Source organism: Epinephelus lanceolatus, chromosome 23 (genome assembly GCF_041903045.1).
Source record: "Epinephelus lanceolatus isolate andai-2023 chromosome 23, ASM4190304v1, whole genome shotgun sequence".
Taxonomy (NCBI): domain Eukaryota; kingdom Metazoa; phylum Chordata; class Actinopteri; order Perciformes; family Serranidae; genus Epinephelus; species Epinephelus lanceolatus.
Window position 1 is genome coordinate 2,489,242 of NC_135756.1, and position 20,027 is coordinate 2,509,268.

The 20,027-nt window shown below is 39.5% G+C and overlaps 2 protein-coding genes across 11 annotated transcripts in view; both read right to left on the reverse strand.

Annotated features, from left to right (window-relative positions):
* Positions 1 to 4,850: 4,850 nt before the first annotated feature.
* Positions 4,851 to 11,847, reverse strand: LOC144461784 (uncharacterized). 2 transcript variants are annotated; one of them, XM_078165337.1, is made up of 3 exons: positions 11,692 to 11,847; positions 8,855 to 9,122; positions 4,851 to 5,666 (listed from the first exon to the last, which is right to left on the reverse strand). In XM_078165337.1, exons 2-3 carry the CDS (start codon positions 9,111 to 9,113, stop codon positions 5,413 to 5,415), a joined length of 513 nt encoding a protein of 170 aa, XP_078021463.1. In that variant the 5' UTR covers positions 9,114 to 9,122; positions 11,692 to 11,847; the 3' UTR covers positions 4,851 to 5,412. The 2 variants fall into 2 exon arrangements, with proteins under 2 accessions (XP_078021463.1, XP_078021464.1); XM_078165338.1 differs by having other exon boundaries at positions 8,855 to 9,183; positions 11,692 to 11,844.
* Positions 11,848 to 16,212: 4,365 nt separating this feature from the next.
* LOC117249528 (uncharacterized) overlaps positions 16,213 to 20,027 on the reverse strand; it is a 34,901-nt gene continuing 31,086 nt past the window's right edge. For all 9 annotated transcript variants that reach the window (XM_078165514.1, XM_078165512.1, XM_078165513.1 and 6 more), the window contains one exon: positions 16,213 to 19,534. In XM_078165514.1, the coding sequence (XP_078021640.1) occupies positions 16,803 to 19,534 (2,732 nt within the window). In that variant the 3' untranslated portion in view covers positions 16,213 to 16,802. The remainder of the gene's footprint in view (positions 19,535 to 20,027) is intronic.

The window sequence follows — 20,027 nt, forward strand, 5'->3', positions numbered from 1 at the left end:
CAAGCCAACATTTACAGGTCACAGTGTACGCTTGTGAACCGCATCTGGTTGCCGTCACCATCAAAGACAACAAGTTAAAGTGCCACTGAAGTTAAGGTTTTTGGCTCAGAATATGAGAAAAGGATAACGGCCTTTTTACCATCTTTACCAAGAGTGTCTCTCCGTTAGTTTGATGCTACAGTATTTACACTGAATCATTCAGCATAACGTTTGCCAACCTTTGTTATCTCTGCCATTACAGATAAGTTAATGAAGCTAAGCTCCAGAAGTTAACGTTAGCTTAACTAGAGCCCTTTGGACAACAGCTAACAATGATGTACCATCACCAAAGTACAAAACTAGAACAAAATAGGCTAATGAACTCCCAGCAAACAAGGTGACATGATGAACAACGCAGCTAGGAGCTAACGTTAGGCTAACTTTAGCTAACGTTAGCTACAGATGTTAAAGATAACTTTATATTTCTTTCCAGCAAAGTGACAATATGTTGCCTCAAACACAATGTTGACTTACCTTAGAACAGATGTAGACATCATTGTTAATCTTATTCACGTTGAGTTGATGTTGTGGTCTAACGTTACCACACAACTTTATCCAAAGGAGACACTTTTCTCGGTTGAGATGTGGTTTAAAGTGTAAAAAATACACCTGGTCGCCCAGCCTCTCAGGATACCTTGTGTCAGAGTTGCATGTACCCCATGCACACCGTTTGACCATTTTTAAACTTCAAATCTCAGAAAAAGCTCATAAAACCGAACAAACTGACTTTGTGTAATGCATTTCAATGGACGTCCAGGCAGAGAATGTCCCAGTGTATGGGAATGGCTATACGCACTGTGATTGGCTCATCGCGTTTGACGGTGGGACTTAGCCATGGGTCAATTCAGGAGGTGCGCCCTCTGCTGGCCACTGATTGGCTCCTCAGTCCCCACAGTCTTAAAGCAACAGGCAGCCTTTTGAACAGTCAGCTTCTTGTTTGTCTGAGGAGTTTCAGTAGAAAAAACAAACTTCATTTTAGAAGAACAGATTTTAAAATGCTTTATTTGAATGTTTATTTTAGCGAGCCTCCTTCTGAGAACAGAAAAAGAAGAAATTACAACCTTGTGCTGCTGCTGAAGCTTCATGTGTTCATCTCGGACTGTTTTCAGTGGAAAAACACTAAAATAAATTTACATAAAAAAGTATCTAGAATTCTTTATTTGTATTTTCTTCTGAATACAGGAAGTTTGATGTGTTTGTCTTTATTACACTTGTAGAATTTAGGTACAAAAAAGTGCAAAATATAATCTGCAAATATATCCCATGACTGAATCCTAAAAAAAGCATTTAATATTCTATTTTATAAATAATATTTTGCGTTTCACCATTTACATTCATTTCAGTAAATGTCAGATTTTTTTAAAGACTTGTGGCAGAATTTAGTGTTGCTGATAAACTGGTCTTTAAAAGTACATTAAAAGATGTAAAAGTTGTTCTTTTGAGTATTTAAAATGAAAGATTTTGTCGCTAAGATTTTGCCGTAGTTTTTTGTATGGTTGAACACAAAAGTTTCAAAGTTGGATTACACTTTAAGCAGTGGTGGAATCGGGGGGGATGCACTGTAACGGCGTTCCAGGAGTAAAAGTCAAGAGGGAAAGCCTGTCCCCTCTCAGCAGATTTAGAAAATACAGACTATTCAATGTTTTATATAAGGGTTTTACCAGAGATGTACCGATACCACTTTTTCCTTCCCGATACCAATTCCGATCCCTGAACCTTGGGTCTCTGCCGATACTGAGTACCGATCCAATATCAGCGCATAAAAAAAAAAAATGGATGGGATATGAATTGTTGTATGTCTCAACTCCTAAAACTCTGTGTAAAATATTAAGAAATAAATACATAATAGTAGAATGAATGCCATAAAACTTTTTTTTTATTATCCAGTGTTGACACAGATCAAGACACAGGTTAAACTGCAGCCACACAATTTGGTAAAAAAGACATTTAAAGGCTACAGTACAATGCTTTTTAAACTCTGCTCCGTTTCCGTTTTGTTTGCTTGTGGCGTGCGTATGCGTAATGATGTGAGGCATTACGTGGTATCGGATTGGTCATAGGCTGTACTCACCGATATCCAATACCACATTTTAGGCAGTATCGGAGGCATACTGGTATCGGTACTACTCTAGGTTTTATAGTGTTTCTAAACTGCACGCTCCTTTTGCCGAAAGCACCTAAGCGCACTGAATCCATCTGCAGCCCCAACAGCCAATGGGAATTCATCCCTGCCAGCTCGAGACAGCTGCATTTTTTGCCAAAGTGCTTTGTCTGAGGAGAACTTGAAAGACACACGAACAGCAACGGTAGCTGGTAAGTTATGAAGCTGTTGATGGTGGGAGTTCAGTTAGCTTGAATTTCCTCAAACATTGGTGGTGTCTTTGACATATCTAGTCTTGTTAAAATAACGTTAATCTTGATTGTTTGATGATTTTGTGTTTATTATAGCATTGTGTATTGTGTGTTAAAGCTAGCTAGCTAACACGCTTGCTAGCTTGTTAGTAATGTTAACGTTAGCTTACCAGCTAGCCTTGGTAACAGCCTGATATGGCAGCCAGTATACCAGCCAAGGTGTTAGCTAGCCGTTATAGACATAGAGTAGCAAGCCTTGCTGGTTTAATTTAGTCAGAGATATTTAGCCAGTTACTCTATGTGAAGGTTTTACATGAGATGAACTAACTTACCTGCTGACAGAGGATTGAAAGCTTTAGACTAGCTAACGTTACCTAATGTTATTTTCATTAGCTAGCTTGTTCTCATGTCTGTATGCACGGTCTATTATAGTGAATAGAGAATGCTGCGGATAATTACAGGAATAGTTTCACAGTTGTATGGCTGTAGTCTCCTGGTCAACTCGTCAATTATTTGGTCGCTATGCTCTCGTCTGACCAAATTTTCATTAGTCGAATAATCGCTGTGGCTAAGTTACCTGTGAAAACACCCCCTTTGTTGACAGAAAGTTGAACTCGCCCGCCCTCACGCTCAGCGTCACGGTGACGCAGACCTCCTGTCAGTTTCTGTAAGCTGAGACCATTTCCCTCAGTGGAAACAAAGCTTGTATTTACTTGTATTTCACAGATAAGAAACAAATTGTGAAGACAATAAAGCCTCCACTAAAATAGCATTTTAAGTCTTGTGTGTGATTTATCCTTCAGGGATTTATACTTTGGGATTTATCCTGGCTTCATATGAGCAGAGGAAATCTCCGCTCATCGCTAGGCTACTGTATACAATAGGGCCGTAACGGTACATGTATTTGTGTCGAACCGTTCGGTACGCGACTTTCGGTTTGGCACAAGCCTGTACCGAATTATCAGGCGCAGGATATTTTATTTTATTTTGTTTTATTTTAATTCCGTTTTTGCGAGCCGAACCATTTAAAATATCGAGTTCCCCAACGGATATAAGTGAGTGACGGACCGAGTCCGACCGTAAATCTCCGCTTTCACTTTGTGCAGCGCATTCTAGCATTTTGACAACATGGCAAGTGAGCCTGACGAACCTGAAGACCCACCCGCAAACCTTAAGTCCTCCGTTTGGGAACACTTTGGTTTCAGGGTAAAATACGAAGATGGAAATAAACAAGTTGACAAGACAAAAGCAGTGTGCCGACTCTGCAGAACTTGGAAACACGTCTAACATGCGAACGCATCTAAAGCGACACCACCCGAGTTTGAACGTTAACCGGCACGACTAGAAAAAGCAATCTGGTGCAAACTACGATATCGTCGTTGTTAAAAAAGAGAGAGCGTTTCCCTGACCACCGCGCTAAAGAAATAATCAACGCCATTGGAGTTGAGTAAAATTGTTTAAGCTGCACTTTAGATATAAGCATGTTTTGTTTACTGCACTTTAACAAAGTGGGAAAGCTAAGTAAGTTCCTAGTAAAACTGAATCTGAGCAGGCTTTAAAGCTGACCAGCTGCACTATACTTTTTATTTTAATTCAGTAAAACTGTTAAAGCAGAAATGTATATTTATATTTTTCATTCAAAAAATGTGTTAAAACAGCAGGATTTTATTTTTCACTTTTATATTTCTATTTTCATTCAAACTGTGAAAAAGCAGGATTTTATATATATTTGTTTCATTCAAAAAATGTGTAAAAAGAGTTAACTGCTGTGGTGGTATGTTTTAATAAGGTTACCAATAAGTAAAAGATATTTAATAGTTGTCTATTTTTTTCATTACTGTACCAAAAAAAAACGAACCGTGACTTGTGTACCGAGGTACGTACCGAACCGAGATTTTTGTGTACCGTTACACCCCTAGTATACAATATAAAATGCCATAGGCTGGCGCTAATAACGTTAGCATGTTGTATTTGCTTGAAAACATGTTTAGTATGAGACAGTTGTTTTGTTGGTGAATGTTGTGAGTTGTAATGGAGCCAAATTATGTACCGTTACCTTTGTTACATGTTGCTGTTGTCCCTGGTTTTATATGAGAAGAGAGATCAACATGTTTACAATATAATAATAGTTAATAAAATAGGGGAAACATAATCAATAGATCTTGGTAATCTTTTTTTTAGTGTAGCTTTCATGGTAATGCGTAAAATCAACTGAGGAGACTGAATGCAGAGTAGAGCAGTGGAGAGTTAATTTGAACAAAGAGTATCCTACATTATTGTGCAATGCAAGAAAGCATCATTTGTTTATATCTGTAATGATTATCTTAATTTTCCGAACGTGGGGATGCGGGTGGGGTCCGCGTCCATTGTCCGGAGCCCATCCACCCATATCCAAGGGTTCCACTAGTAAAAACTGGCCATTTCCACCACTGACTTTAAGGAAACAGAATTAAGTAGAATTTCAGTCATGCATTATCATTTATTCTGGGAAAACAAAGGATGAATCTAATCAGTGTGATTAATAGGAGCAATAATCAGAGGAGCATAAAAGGAGACCACTCCCTCGTCGTACTCCACAAACAGTCCCACCTTCTGAGGGCGCCAGTTGGGACGGATTGCACCAGGGATGCATGATATTGGATTTTTTGCAGATACTCGATATGTCGATATGTGACAACTCATTTACTGATACCTATATTGATATATCCACTTTTTCCCACCTAATTTCAGTGATCATAAAGTCTCTTCTGTAGTGGCATTAACATCATGTTATACAGACATACTCTTGACATGCTGGCCCTCCAGCAGATGGCGACATGAAATACTTTTCAGTGAATGTAATATTCAGTCATTGTGCAAAATAGGAAAAAGCATGTTGGCCGAATCTGATACTTCATTATAAAGCCAATATCGACTGATAACCGATGACATGCTGATATTATCATGCATCCCCAGACAGGGTTTTTATCATTGGCACTATGCTCATCTCCATTCCTCAACCATGAAGTCCAGTAGTGATTCTCAGGACTTGTTGTGATTGGTCTCTTCCTTTTGATCGACTCTTTGGCCATTCCAACACACACATCTGTAAATTATCTCAGGGTTGAGTAGTAGCGTCCTTCTCACATCACCACAGCGGACGTGTTCTCTATCGCCAGGCCGGGTGAAATTAGGATCCAGAGTCATGTCCACTGCAAACTGCTGGGCACCCTTCAGCTCGGCCTTCTTTCTTTCATGATCGTCTTTGAGAGCACCGAAATCTGTCGGTCTGAGGTCTAAAACAAGGTACACAGAGACACACACACACACACACACACACACACACACACACACACACACACACAAAAACACACACATGATGATAAATATTATAAAGTTAAATGTTAAAGCTTTATCTAAAAGAAATCTCAAGTTTTAGGTTAGTTTTGTGTGTTTATAACTTCAGCAGAGGTTATAATTGTATCATTTGTAAGCTTAAAGCAATAGTTTGACATTTTGGGGACTTTCTTTCTTGCTGAGAGTTAGATGAGATCAACACCACTTTCATACCTGTCTTAAATATAACACTACAGTCAGCAGCCTTAGCTTAGCTTAGTATTACAAACTAAACAGTGGCCTGGCTATGTCCGAAGGGAACTGGGGGTTATGTTCAGGACTTCTTGGTCCTGGTCATGAATGTATAAAGAGAACTGGACACAGCGTTGGAGGCGGAGCCCTGTTCAGTCAGTGATGCATGACGCCAAAAAGTCTGACTTCTTTGTGTAAAATTACCTGATCTTCCACCTTGCTTCTGCATTGTTGGGGCCATAGAGCAGGTGTAGAGACTTTTGCTGGCCGAGTGTCTGACATCCAGGTTTAGCCCTCTGCTAACTTGAATTGGGATAAAATGATTAAATTGGCCCTCCTAGACTTTTTAAATGATATCGGGTTGAATGGATCAAATCCCAGTAGTGAGGGTTGAGATGCTCCGCTGATTTACAGACGTCTCTTTTACAATGTATGTCTATGAGAAACTGTCTTTTTGGGCCCAGTGGCATCACCTGATGGACCTGGAAGTTGTGTTTCCACGGTTTTGCCACTATGTCAAATTGGCCTCAAAGCTCAGCGCTGTTTTTGGGGGGCTTGGCCTGCGTACAGCAACTTCCTGGAATGTTGTTGTCTGGGTGAGGTTGCCAGGCAACCAGTGGTTCAATTTTTTTGTACAGATTGAACAAACTCTTCCTACGATGTAAAGAAGAGTTTGACCCTTGGAGTTAAATATTTTAAGTGACACAAAGCATGTACAGTGACTGCAGATAATATCCCTGAATTCATGTGACTGGAGCACCAAAAAATAATAGATATTTTTACTTAGTCATGTGACAAGTCGTCTTCCGTTTCCATCTTCCTGCAGCAATTCTGCTAGTCATAGTGTGATGGGAAGCTAGTCGTGACATAAATGTAAAAATATGGACATTAGGAGGTTTTTAAACGTCCTGTTCCAAAGGACACAGACGGACAGCAATCAGGATCCAACACTGTCACAACAAACACCCTCAATGATGGGCCAACAGAGACAGCAGCAAGCTCGCAGCCAACTTCGAGCAGAACTGGAGCACCGTCACTCTACCGAAGAGTAGCGATCAACTATGGGGGCAACAAGATTTTCGTCCCTTGTGCTACTTCACATCGAGAGCGACATCACAGTGCAGCTGTCACCTGAGACCATAGTGGATGTATACGCAGGGCCTTTACTTCTCCACTAGGACATTTCGCAATGTAAGTTAAAATCTGCTTTGCAATTTAAGGCCTGTGGTGTTTATTTAGTATTTATGAGTCGTAATGCACTGTTGTATGTAAAATTGTTATGCTTCACCCAGTGTGGTAGGGTCAGACCTTGAAACTGTCAAGGCCTATAGTTGGATTTTTTTTTTTTTTTTTTGCACGAATCTCAAACTCTGCCTATGGTTTGACCTTTGACCTCAATAAAGCTTAAACTCCCCCATAAGCCAATTTTTTCTACTGATTACATCTTTGCATTTGAACAAACCATAAACTGTATAAAATAATGGGTGTGGCCAACTTTTGTTTTGAAGAGTTTGGCATTTAGGAGATCGCCATCTTGGATTTTTGGAGCTAGATTTGAACATATTTGTAGGGGAGGTTGGAGCTAACCCTAATGCTAGCTGTTAACTTTGATAACTTGGTGCATTTACACCCTATGGTTTACTGTGATCATGCTAATGCTAATTTTTGTTAGCAAAAAAACATTAAAACAGTCTTCATACTAGGGCTGTAATGATTAGTCGACTAATCGTTGACTAATTGGCTATTAAAATAATCGGTGACTCTTTTAGTAGTCGACTAATCCGTTTGAGTCTTTTCATAGAAAAGTACTATAAAAGTACCCAAAATACTCTTATTGCAGCTTCTTAAGTTCAAATACTGGCAGCTTTACACACTCTCCCATGACGGTAAACTAAAACCCTTTGGCATGAGTACGAAACAAGACATTAGATGACATAATTTTGGGGTTTGGGAGAGACAGACCAACATTTTTCAACATTTTAACATATTTTTCGATAAAATGATTAGTTGACTAATCGACAAAATAATCAACAGATTAGTCGACAGTGAAAATAATCGTTAGTTGCAGCCCTACTTCGTACCGGTAAACTGAACATCTGACTCCTGAGAGCAGTGGTTTTCATGTAATAGACCCCTACTTTGATACTGTGCTGAATCAAATTGTGAAAATAAACCATTCCCCATTTTTCTGGGGACCCCCTGGATCTACCTCAAGAACCCCAGAGGGTTTCTGGACCCCTGGTTGAGAACCACTGCCTTAGACGGTATTTTAGTACAACCAAACTGAACACTGAACAAGACTTATTCAGACAACCAGAAAGTTAGAATTAACTTTAATGAACTGAAAACACGCTGAAATAGTGACAGCTACGCTTATAATCTGTGAATATGGGGTTACGTCATGGTTACGGGAACCTAACCACTGTTATCGCAGTGGTAGTGACTTGTCAACGGACTGCACTCACCTGTCACTCAAAGCGGCCAGGATGTAAATTATGTGTAAGCCTTACTAAAATGTAAACGGGTGAGTTATATAAACATTAATCACCCATACAGTTTTCACAAATATGTTAAAGAGATCAAAACAGTTTCTTGTTCCGGGCTGTGAACATGTTTATTTCTGCTGTAAAGTTTGGCATGTTAACATGGAGGTCTGTGGGGACTGACTCGCTTTCTGAGCCAGCCTCAAGTGGACATTAGAGGAACTGCAGTTTTTGGCGCTTCAGCTTCATTTTGCAACACTGGAGGTGTCCGTTTGGGACGAACCTCTCCTGGAACGTCCAAATTATTGTGTCGGTGCTGTCAGTCTTTGTCACCTTTGTCACAGTTTGTGGACCATTACCTCCTGATAGTTGTATTTTATAGATTTTCATCTCTTTACCTTCCCGCAGCTTACCTTTTGAGCTCAGGCAGGAGTTTTTCAAACCCTGCACCAGATCAATCCTGCTGATCTTCTCTAAGACCGTCATGGTTTCCTTCACGGCTCCATTGCCGCCATATTTTTGTGCCATCAGATCCACTGTGTCCTGCCTGTCCGCCTTCTCCAGCTGAGCCGCTGAGATGTTATCCTGCTTCAGGAACCACTTGAATTTCTTGAACTCATCGTCTTTTAATTCCTCTAGAGCTTTCCAGAGCTTCACTGGAAGATTCGCCATTTTGGCTCCCTGATAAAAATTCAGTGAAATGTTCAGTCTTGAGGTTGTTAATGTCTGTTGGCCCAACAAGCTGTGGACACAACACTGATACATCATTACCTTATATGCTCCACTATGTTCACCAGTAAGTCTCTAGCTGTGTCTGTCTGCTGTTTTGTGCTGATCAGGTCATGTACATTGGCTTTTTACAGAACTGTGAACAAATATCATGTATTAATGTCTGTATGTGGACTGTGAACACATAACAGACATTAATGAACATATATGGACTGTATTATGAAAATGTAACTGGAGTGAGTTACGAGTTTATGTGTTACGACTTTGAGGGATAGAATGTCCAGATATCGACTCTATGCACTTTGTGAAACAGCTAGCTTTATGCTAACATAACATGCTGTTCTGTGAGCTGCCTGTAATGAGCCAAATGTATGACTGACCAGTACATATCCTGTTCCGGTACATATTTTTGTATTTTTATAATTGTATTAATAATTTGCTGTGTCAAAAATGTCACTGCGGGCGTTAAAAACATTGCCAGTTGATGAGTGACGTGCCCGAGTGTGCTATGTGTGAGCTGCCTGTAATGAGCCTACGGTGTGACTGACCAGTACATATCCTGTTCCGGTTCAGAGAATAAATGGCGGCGTAAAAAGGACAACGAGCCTCCTCATTATTGACCACACAACGCAGATTCCAAGGGTTGCTCACCAGCAGTTATAGCGAGGCTTAACTCTGTTCGGTTACATGTGCACACCAAAAATTCAGCCATGACTACTCCAAACAGAGTAACTCCTCGCGTTTGTGAGGTCACTCCAGCGGTAACTTTCTGCAACAACTCAAATCTCGCAAGACGTTCGATTTCAGTGAGTGTTTTGACTTGCCACAACAAACATGTCCGAATTTTTACCCGATTTTGACCAACTGGATCTGGATGAGCCATTTGAATGACTGCCCGTATTTATGTGAACACAGAGTACACTGACGCAGAGCTCATTGTAACTGAGGAGCGGACGAGGAGAGAGAGGGAGCAGCAACAGGCAGAGGAACATGTCTGAATCCAGCTTAAGGTAAAGACGGACGTTCATTTCTCCTTTCCGTTATGTCGTTGGATAATTATACTAACAATCCGAGCCTATCTGTGTGAAAAAAAAATGCACTTTTAGTGGGCGTATTTTGACTTTGTTTGACGCTGTCTGAGTGCCCTATTATTTAATATAGCGCGCGCTCACGGGCTGCAGGCAGGTCAGCCCTAGCTTCATACTGGAGAAATGTCACATATTGAACATCCTATCACTCATTTAGACAAAAGTAGATCAGAAAATAGGGCCCAGGTTGAAAAAAACAGAAAGAGGAGCACCTGTTTCTATGACACTATTTAAAATCATGCCATTGGGATTTCTAAAAACCCTGGTATATCATGATTCCACCCAAGCGTAATGGTTCTTACACATTTAAAAACTGAAAAAAGAAGTAAATCTTTCTTTCATTTCAGAACCAGAACTGTTTCTTTGTTTGAATTTGTTTATAACTATTTTACTAACTTTAATATTTTTAAAGGCGCTCATCAGAGGATGTGTCACTCAGGTACAGCTCCATCATTGCTAAAGTCAAAAACATCATATTTAATGATGGTAGTTTTTATAAATTACAAATTTTAGGGGCGTCGGTGGCTTAGTGGTAGAGCAGGCGCCCCATGTACAAGGCTGTTGCTGCAGCGGCCCGGGTTCGACTCCAGCCTGTGGCCCTTTGCTGCATGTCACTCCCTCTCTCTCTCCCCCTTTCACACTTGTCTGTCCTATCAAATAAAGGCTTAAAAATGCCCAAAAAAATATCTTTAAATTAAAAATTTTAGAAATCAGTGAAATTCCTACTGAACTGTGACACCACTGTGTCATATAGAAACTGAACTGTGTGAACAGTTACACCCCTAATTTTCACTGTTTTGATACTTGTTAAAATGCTTATTAAGAGAAAGGGAGATGTCTCTCAACAGTTAAATCTTTACCATCTTTACTGCTCTTTACAATGTAATGATGGTCTGATTATCCTAGTGAAATTATAAAAGTTATCTACCATTTTCTCTTTTGATCTTCTGATTTCTTTTTATGAATAAAGTTTTCTTCTTAAGATGTAAACATCTCATTTAGTTTTAGTTTAGTTTTAATTTAGTCTTTTTCTAAATTCAACAACTCAAATACTCACAAGGAGAACAAAACAAACAATATTAAGTCATAACTTGTAAAGCAGAGACAAAAAGGTGCAGGCTGAAGCTTTAGTTTAATGCACCCTCCCTCTTTACATTCATTGTGTTGTACTGTTAGATTTTAGATTTAAACACTGAAAATATAAGAAACCTTGTGGGTAGTAGCAGTTGTGATAATATTAATAGTTATTTTTATTATTTAAGGAGACAAAACTAGAAAAAGTACTCCTCCAAAATTAAGAGTCAAAGAGGACCACATCTACACCTGTAGGACCACGTCTACACCTGTAAGACCACGTCTACACCTCTAAGACCAGCAGTCCTGAGTAAACTTCTGTTGTCTCTCTTTAATAAAGAAACACTGATACAACTCACCAAGAATTCAGCACTGAGTTCTTCAAGTGCAGAACGATGAGTTTGTGATCCTCAGTCAGGGAGAAGTCAAAGTTGTCTTTTCCTTGACTTCCTCTTCTTCCTGTGGAATTTTCAGTCTGCCTCCACTTAAAAACTCTGATTTGCTTTTCTCACAAGCTTCTCATCATCTTTTGGTTTTGCACTGTTTTTCTCTGGTTCCTCATTGAGGTGGACTCCACGTGAGCTCATACACAAGTCATCAGACCAGCTCATGAATAAGACTTGCTGGAAGATATTCTTCCTCTTCTTAAATAGAATTATACCTTCGTCAACTAACTTACTACGATAGTTTAAAGTTACTTTAGTTAAATAAAACTAGGTTGAGTTCTCTGAAATAAAAATAAGAAATTGAGATTAAAAAAAAAGAGAACTATCTGAAACAGTGTTACAAAACGTTGAAGAAGAGTACACTTGCAAGATAAATGTGACACTTTCTAATGTCACAATGGAGGGACAACTACGCAGGTTGATTTTAGCGCTGCTCATTGTGGACTATATTGCTGTCATTGTTCATTTTAGTCAAAGCATACAGTTTGAAAACGAGGCGCGGCTCCAACTAGAAAACAATGTTTTGATGCATTGGATGTGCTGAATGTGCATATTAAGGCAGTACAGGAGGAGGTGCACATTAATAATCCTCCAGGACTGTAACATGCTCATGTTTAACCCAAACAATGTGTCATGTGACTGCAGTTGCTTCACATCCAGGTCGCAACACCTTCTCACCACAAACCAACCGCACCAGAGTTCCTTTGGAGCCAGACTGAGACCTTGCTGTGTTCACACCTGCCCAAACGAACTGCACTGTGGGGGCAAACCAACTGAGTTTGATTGAACTGAACCAAACAGGGCAGGTGTGAAAGCAGCCTAGGGTGTCTACTGTGCAAGACTAGGAGCCAATCGCTTTCCAAGTGTTTCGCTTTCAAGTGTTGTGTTGTTATACCTGTTACAAACGTCTTTAATCTTGCCTCTGACAAATACCACCCCCATATTACACAAAAAAAACACTATAACCAATAAAGTTAAAATAAACATTTTTCAGCGATGAAACCTAAACTGAAACAAGCAAACCCACCCTGGAAACTAAATGAAACTAAACTGAAGAACAAATAAATAAATAAATAAATAAAATAAAATTTAAAACAATTAAAAATTACAAAACTATAATGACTCTGCTATAGTTCAGAGGAAAAAGGTCAAAGCCACTCTAGGTCATAAAGTCAAAGTATCTGCTACAGTGCTTTTTGAAAACCGCACAACAGATGCTGACTGTGCAGATACAAATCTCACTTCCTTCTGCAGGGTTAAACATGAGACCACTCGTCAATTTTAGCAGTGATTTACTACATATGAGGAAATGTGACTTCACTGTCATCCTTCCTCTCTCTCCTTCTCAGCATTGCACTGAGACTGTATTCCTGTAAATGCAAAGGCAAACTTTATGTGGATAAAATTTGCAGAGGATAAAGAGTGGAACATGTACAAAGTTAACAGATCAATCCACAGAGGCAGGACGCGCCTCACATGACGGTTGGAAACTATCACTCATTTCAAGAGTTAACGTTCCCTCTTCAGACCCTGTTGGTTAGCAATATCTGTACTAGCCAATCCCACCTCTCGTCTTTGTTCAATCTTTTTAGCTTCATCGTTAATCTTCTCTGAATGCTCGCTCAGATTCTGCTGTAAACCAAGTGTGGAGACAGAAACAACATAAAGCAAGAACAGCACCAAGGCTCCTGGAAAGTTCCTGGACCTTACAGACCACATCCCTTTATCTCTAGTTGCAAGTTTATTACTCTATTACCCAGCTTAACATAACAAAGTCAGATACTTTTAATTCAATAATAATGATCATAGTAATAAATCATTAAAAAAAAATCCATTAGCATCAGTCCCTTCTTCAGGAAATGCTTCTGGAAAAGTTTGTCACCTCAAATATTCCTTAAAGATTATATATAGTCATTTAGATTCTGCTATAAACCAAGTGTGGAGACAGTTTGTACAGCACCAACATGCCTGAGACAGATCTTACAGTGTCCACAGACCACTTCCCTTTATTTCTAGTTTCAAATTCAGTAATGTTATCACTCTATTACCCAACTTAAAATAATAAAGTTAGTTACTTTTAATTTCATAATGATAACAATAATGAGTCATTTAAAAAAAATATTTTCCATTAGCATTAGTCCTTCCTTGAAGAGAAACCTTAAAATTATAAATGTTATCAAATAATTTATACATCTTTAATTATTTAATCGAAAGATTGGAAGCTCTTTTGTTTTCTGCATCTTTTTATTTCATAAAATTTGACATAATCGGCAGTCATCATTAAGCAGACAAATAAATGAAAAAAAAAAACATGACAAACATCAAACAAAAAAAAGTTACAAAAGCAACAACAATGTTAAAAACCTCACCGTGTGTCCTTCATTAATGGCATTCATATTCATAAAGGCTCACAGCCAGAAGTTCCAAGTATATTATTGATCACCTCTTGAAGTTTTCCAAACAAAAAAATGACAGAAACCAAAGGACTATAGATAAATATAACCACAGTCATGTCTTTTAAGAGTTAATCTATCTTAAAGTAAAAAATTGTGATATTTGGTCCAGAAATGGCTGAAAAAGTTTAAGATTTATTTTCCATATTTTCCAAAGTATACATTTCTTAGCAAATTATGTTATTGCAAAAATACTCAGATTTTTTTTTAAACAAATTGAAAATCAGGCATTTAATTAGTAGCAAAAGCTGAGTTAGTGAAGCTTAAAGTGAAACTTTCCAGCAGATCACACTGCTAAAACAGATGCATACATTTTCCGTCTTTAGTTTTGCATGTAGGGCAGTTTGGTGAGTAATCTTTGAATTGTGTGCCTATTTACAGGAGTGAGATAGTTTAGGGATAACTTGACAATGAATTTCTTTGATTTTGCTACTTGTAAATAAGCCACGTATACCTACAAATGTTTTGCCAGGTATTTAAATCTAAAACCAACCTAGATTAGATTATTGAACAACTTTAACTGCATGTTTTTGTGAAGCAAACCTTTGAATTGTTTTATAACCATGTTTGTTAATTTGCATGTATTGAGTGATGCTTTATAAATATAAGAGAGTCCAAAGGCATATATCTTAAAATATATTTGTTAAGAGTTTTAAAAATGCTGCAGATACATAACATGAAAATTAAATGTTAGGAGAACATTTACTCTTAAAACATTTATTCTTCCTAATAGAGATAATAATAGAGTAGACCATTTGCACAAATCCATTTTGATCTTATCTGAAAGATGGTTTAAGGTTTCTTTTGAAGAGATTATCTAAATGCAAAGTGATATTTATTTAAAGCCTCCTGGTGTCCAGAGGAAAGGACACTTTGTGTGTGATATGTAAAGAAGCTTAGTTTTAAAAGCAAATCCTTTAATTTCAGCCATCACTGTGGTAGAAGCTGTCATGCTTCTGTTTGTTTGTAAACCGGCAACTCACCAAATTAATTTTTGATAATAAAATTTGCAACTTTGAAGTTTTTCTTTAACCGTAATAATATTTGTAATACATTAACGAGTCACATTGTGTTTTGTCATTGGGATCCATCATCCGTCACTTTGGTGTGAGTTTCTTCAGCTATACTGATGGCACACAGCTCTACGTTAAGCTAGATGACCCAAACACTCTGACCATGTGTTAGCCATTCATGAATGGATGAGCCAGAACTTCCTCAAGCTAAATGAAGATAAGACTGAGATCCTCCTAGTTGGCCCAAAAAATAAAAAGGGATCCGGTTCTCACTAAATTGGGTCATCTGGCCACACGGAGATGACCTCAAGTAAGAAACCTCAGCATAATTTTAGCTTCTGATTTCGATTTTAAAGCTCATTTTAGTTCATTAACCAAAACTGTATTTTATCATTTATGCAATATAGCTAAGGTACGACCTCTACTGAGCCAGTGAGATGCTGAGAAGCTTGTTGATGCTCTTGTTTCCGGTTGTCTTGACTATTGTGATACTCTTTACACTGGCCTATTTAAAACTGCCATTGCAAAACCACAGAGCATTCAGACTGCTGCTGCTGCCAGGTTTTGACAAAAACTAAAAAGAGAGACCATGTAACTCCTGTTTTGCGTGACCATCACCAGCTCCCAGTATCTTTTAGAATTGATTTTTTAAAATCTTTTTTTTTTTTTTTTTTTTTTGGTTTTTAAGGCTCTTAATGGCCTTGCCCCCTTCTATATCACAGACTCCCTATCATTTTATGTCCCTCCACGAACCTTGAGATTCTCGACAGCTGCTCTTTTAACTGTTCCTAATGTCAGAAATGACAAAAACCTTTGGGGATGCTTCTTTTAGCTACTACGCCCCCAAAATACACCCCGCCTTTAAATATAAGACATGCTGGCTCAGTGGACAGTTTTAAATGAGGACTCAAAACATATCTTTTTAATAAAGCTTATAACTAGAAGTTATCTGTTTTAATATTTGTATATTTTTCTTAATTGATTGATTAATTCATGAATTATTTTTTCTAATTTCTCCTTGAACGGGTGTTGTGTAATTGTATGGTTTTATGTCTTTGCTGCTTGTATTTGCTGCTGAGTTGTAAAACATTTTGTGCTACATTCTATGCATGAAAGGTGCTATAGGAATAAAGTTCATTCATTCAGTACAAATACTGTTGATGAGCATGATTTAACTTCAGGGTGGGCAAAGGCCAACAAAACTAACCAAAACTAAATAGAACGGCAAAACATATAACCTGAAGACATTAAGAGAAGCCAAATAACAGTCACTGATTTCCCTAACTGAGATAAACAGGGCATAACAATGTTTACAAAAGTGGACAGCCCACCTCTATTACCTCCAGAAAAACCAAAGACATCGGCATGGCAAAGGCTGCATGTTATCAAGGTTAGGATGCAGGTGGGGCCTCAGTTTGGGAGAAAAAGGAGATGAGTATTGCACCCTGAGCAGACCCAACGACATCTTGGCCAATCCAAACGGAGTTGATAATTTTACAGATAACTAGTGAACCAAGTGCCTCCTCGTCCCGGGACACATCTTTTTACTACTAACACTTTACTCTTTGTCTGTTCGAGAGAGACAACACTGGCAACAAAATATGGTCCTCACAAAGTTACTTGGGAGTTTCTCCCTCACATCATCATTGTGTACTTGTTTCCCATCACCAGAAAGGATGAGATTAGCACGTGCAGTATCTTGATCCGGCGTTATTTCCACTGCGAGCTCCTCCACACTCTTCAGCTCAGTCTTATTTTTCTCAGGTTCTCCTTTCTCACCACCAAAGTCACATGTGTTAAGGCTCAGTGGCTCATTGACAGGAGAGATAATGAGGGGGGCAGAGTTTACACCGCCGTCATTAGTGAAAGGACTGAAGTATGGGTAGAGCTTCTCAGTAAAGGAGCAGCCAGTGAAGGAGTAGAGAAGATCTGCAGAATCTACGTTATAGAAGGAGACCAGATCCTCTTCATAGTCCACAAACACTCCCACCTTCTGAAGAGGATGGTTCAGAGACAGTTGGACAGGATCATCATCATTGGCTTCGTATACATCTTCATTTGTCAACATTATGGTCCAGAAACCATTCTGTGGGCATGCTGCGATCTGGAGTTTCCTCTTGATCGACTGTTTGGCCACTCCCAAAGCCCAGGCAGTCTTTCCCTCAACCTGAACCTCGTAGTAAAATTTTCCTGAAGAGAAACTCTGCTTTCCTAAGACGTTCACAAAACTGTAAAATCTCTCAGGGTTGTTTGGTAATGTCTTTTTCACATCACTGTGGTGTACTTGTTTCCCATCATCAGACAGAATGAGGTGAGGATTTGCTGTATCAGGATCCAGAGTCACATCCACTGCAAACTGCTGTATCCTTTTCAGCTCAGCCTTCTTTCTTTTGTATTCTGCCTTCTCATCACTGATGTCATGTGTCTTATGGCTCAGTGGGTGATTGACAGAAGAGATGATCAGAGGGGCAGAGTTTACACCACCATCATTAGTACAGGGACTGAAGAATGGGTAGAGTTTCCCAGTAAAATAGCAGCCAGTGAAGGAGTAGATAAGATCTGCAGAATCTACATCATAAAAGCAGACCAGACCCTCATCATAGTCCACAAACACTCCCACCTTCTGAAGATGTGACTTCAGAGACAGCTGGACAGGATCATCATCATTAGCTTCATACTCATTTTGATTCCTCAGCTTTATAGTCCAGAAGCCATTCTCAGGGTTTGTTGAGATCTGGACTTTCTTCTTGATTGCCTGATTGGCCACTCCCAAATCCCAAGCAGTCTTCCCTTTAACCTGAACCTCGTAGTAATATTTTCCTGAAGAGAGACTCGGCTTTCCTAAAATGCTTTCATATTTGGTAAATCTCTGGGGCTTGTCCGGTAGTTTGTTCCTCACATCACTGTGGTGTACTTGTTTCCCATCATCAGACAGGATGAGGTGAGGATGGGCTGTATCAGGATCCAGAGTCACGTCCACTACAAACTGTTGGACGCTCTTCAGCTCAGGCGCTTTTCTTTCAAGTTCTTTTTGGTCACCAGTGTCATTTGTCTCCTGATTGACAGGAGAGATGATCAAAGGGGCAGAGTTTACACCACCATCATTAGTACAGGGACTGAAGTATGGGTAGAGTTTCTCAGTAAAATAGCAGCCAGTGAAGGAGTGGAGGAGATCTGCAGAATCTACATCATAAAAGCAGACCAGACCCTCGTCAATGTCCACAAACACTCCCACCTTCTGAGGAGGCTGATTCAGAGACAGACAGACAGGATCATCATCAATAGCTTCATAGTCATTTTCATTTCTCAGCACGATAGTCCAGTAGCCATGCTGAGGGCTTGTTGTGATCTGGATTTTCCTTTTGATTGACTGCTCTGCCACCCCCAAGTCCCAGGCAGTCTTCCCTTTAACCTGAACCTCAAAGTAAAATTTTCCTGAAGCAAAACCTTGCTTCCCTAAGATGCTCACACATTTCTTAAATCTCTCAGGATTGTCTGGTAGTTTCTTCATCACATCACCATGACGCACTTGTTTCCCATCACGAGACAGGATGAGGTGAGGATTTGCTGTATCAGGATCCAGAGTCACATCCACTGCAAACTGCTGGGCGCTCTTCAGCTCAGCCTTCTTTTTTTCATGCTCTTCTTTTTGATCACCAGTGTCACGTGTCTCGAGGCTCAGTGGGTCATTGACAGAAGAGATGATCAGAGGGGCAGAGTTTATACCACCATCATTAGTACAGGGGCTGAAGAATGGGTAGAGTTTCTCAGTGAAGGAGCAGCCGCTGAAGAAGTAGAGAATATCTGCAGTATCCACGTCATAAAAGAAGACCAGACCCTCGTCATAGTTCACAAACACTCCCACCTTTTTAGGATTCTTTGTCAGAGAGAGAAGGACTGGCTCACCATCCATCGTCCCGTAGTCACATCCATTCCTCATCATGAGAGCCCAGTAGCCATTCTGTGGGCTTGCTGTAATCTGGACTTTCCTCTCAATCGACTCTTTGGCTACTCCCAAATCCCAGGCAGTCTTCCCCTCAACCTGAACCTGGAAGTAAAATTTTCCTGAAGAGAAACTCTGCTTTCCTAAGACGTTCACACATCTGTAAAATCTCTCAGGGTTGTTTGGCAGATTCCTCCTCACATCACCATGGCGTACTTGTTTCCTGTTACCAGACAGGATGAGGTGAGGATTTGCTGTATCAGGATCCAGAGTCACATCCACTGCAAACTGCTGCACCCACTGGAGTTTGGGCTTCTCTCCCTTATACTCTTCTTTCTTAGCACCATCTAAAACAAGAGAGCAAGAGAGACACGCAGACATAAGTCATAATGTGAAACTTAAGAAACAAAGTTTTAACCTAATTATATCTTGCCTTCTTTCATGGTAGGTTACACCTGCTAAGCATGGACTGTGGAGTTTAAAAGAGAACACAGATGTATTTATCTTGCACTGAATTTCAGTTGGTTGGCCTCCCCTGAAAAATAGGACTGCAATGTGTTTGTTTGCGCAAAGGGCCACAGGTTGGAAGCAAACCCACGGCCACTGCAGCAAGGACTGAGTGTATATGGGGTGCCTGCTCTAACCACTAAGCCACTAATAGCTGAGCAAAGTTCTCAGATCTCCATCTCATCTTGCCTATGGCCTTGCCCATATGGTGGTGTACCATAGTAAATGGTAAATTAGTCTTTACCTTTTTTTAAAGCACATTTCTATTAATACAATGTTCATAATTCATGCAGTAATTATGAGATGAATGTGACACTTAACGTTCATATTTTT

Excerpts from the sequence above, each read along its gene's own strand:
- LOC144461784 (XM_078165337.1), bottom strand. The coding sequence starts at position 9,113 with ATGGCGAATCTTCCAGTGAAGCTCTGGAAAGCTCTAGAGGAATTAAAA. Across the intron at positions 5,667-8,854 it reads CTCCTGCCTGAGCTCAAAAG|ACCTCAGACCGACAGATTTC; the intron begins GTAAGCTGCGGG and ends ACCTTGTTTTAG.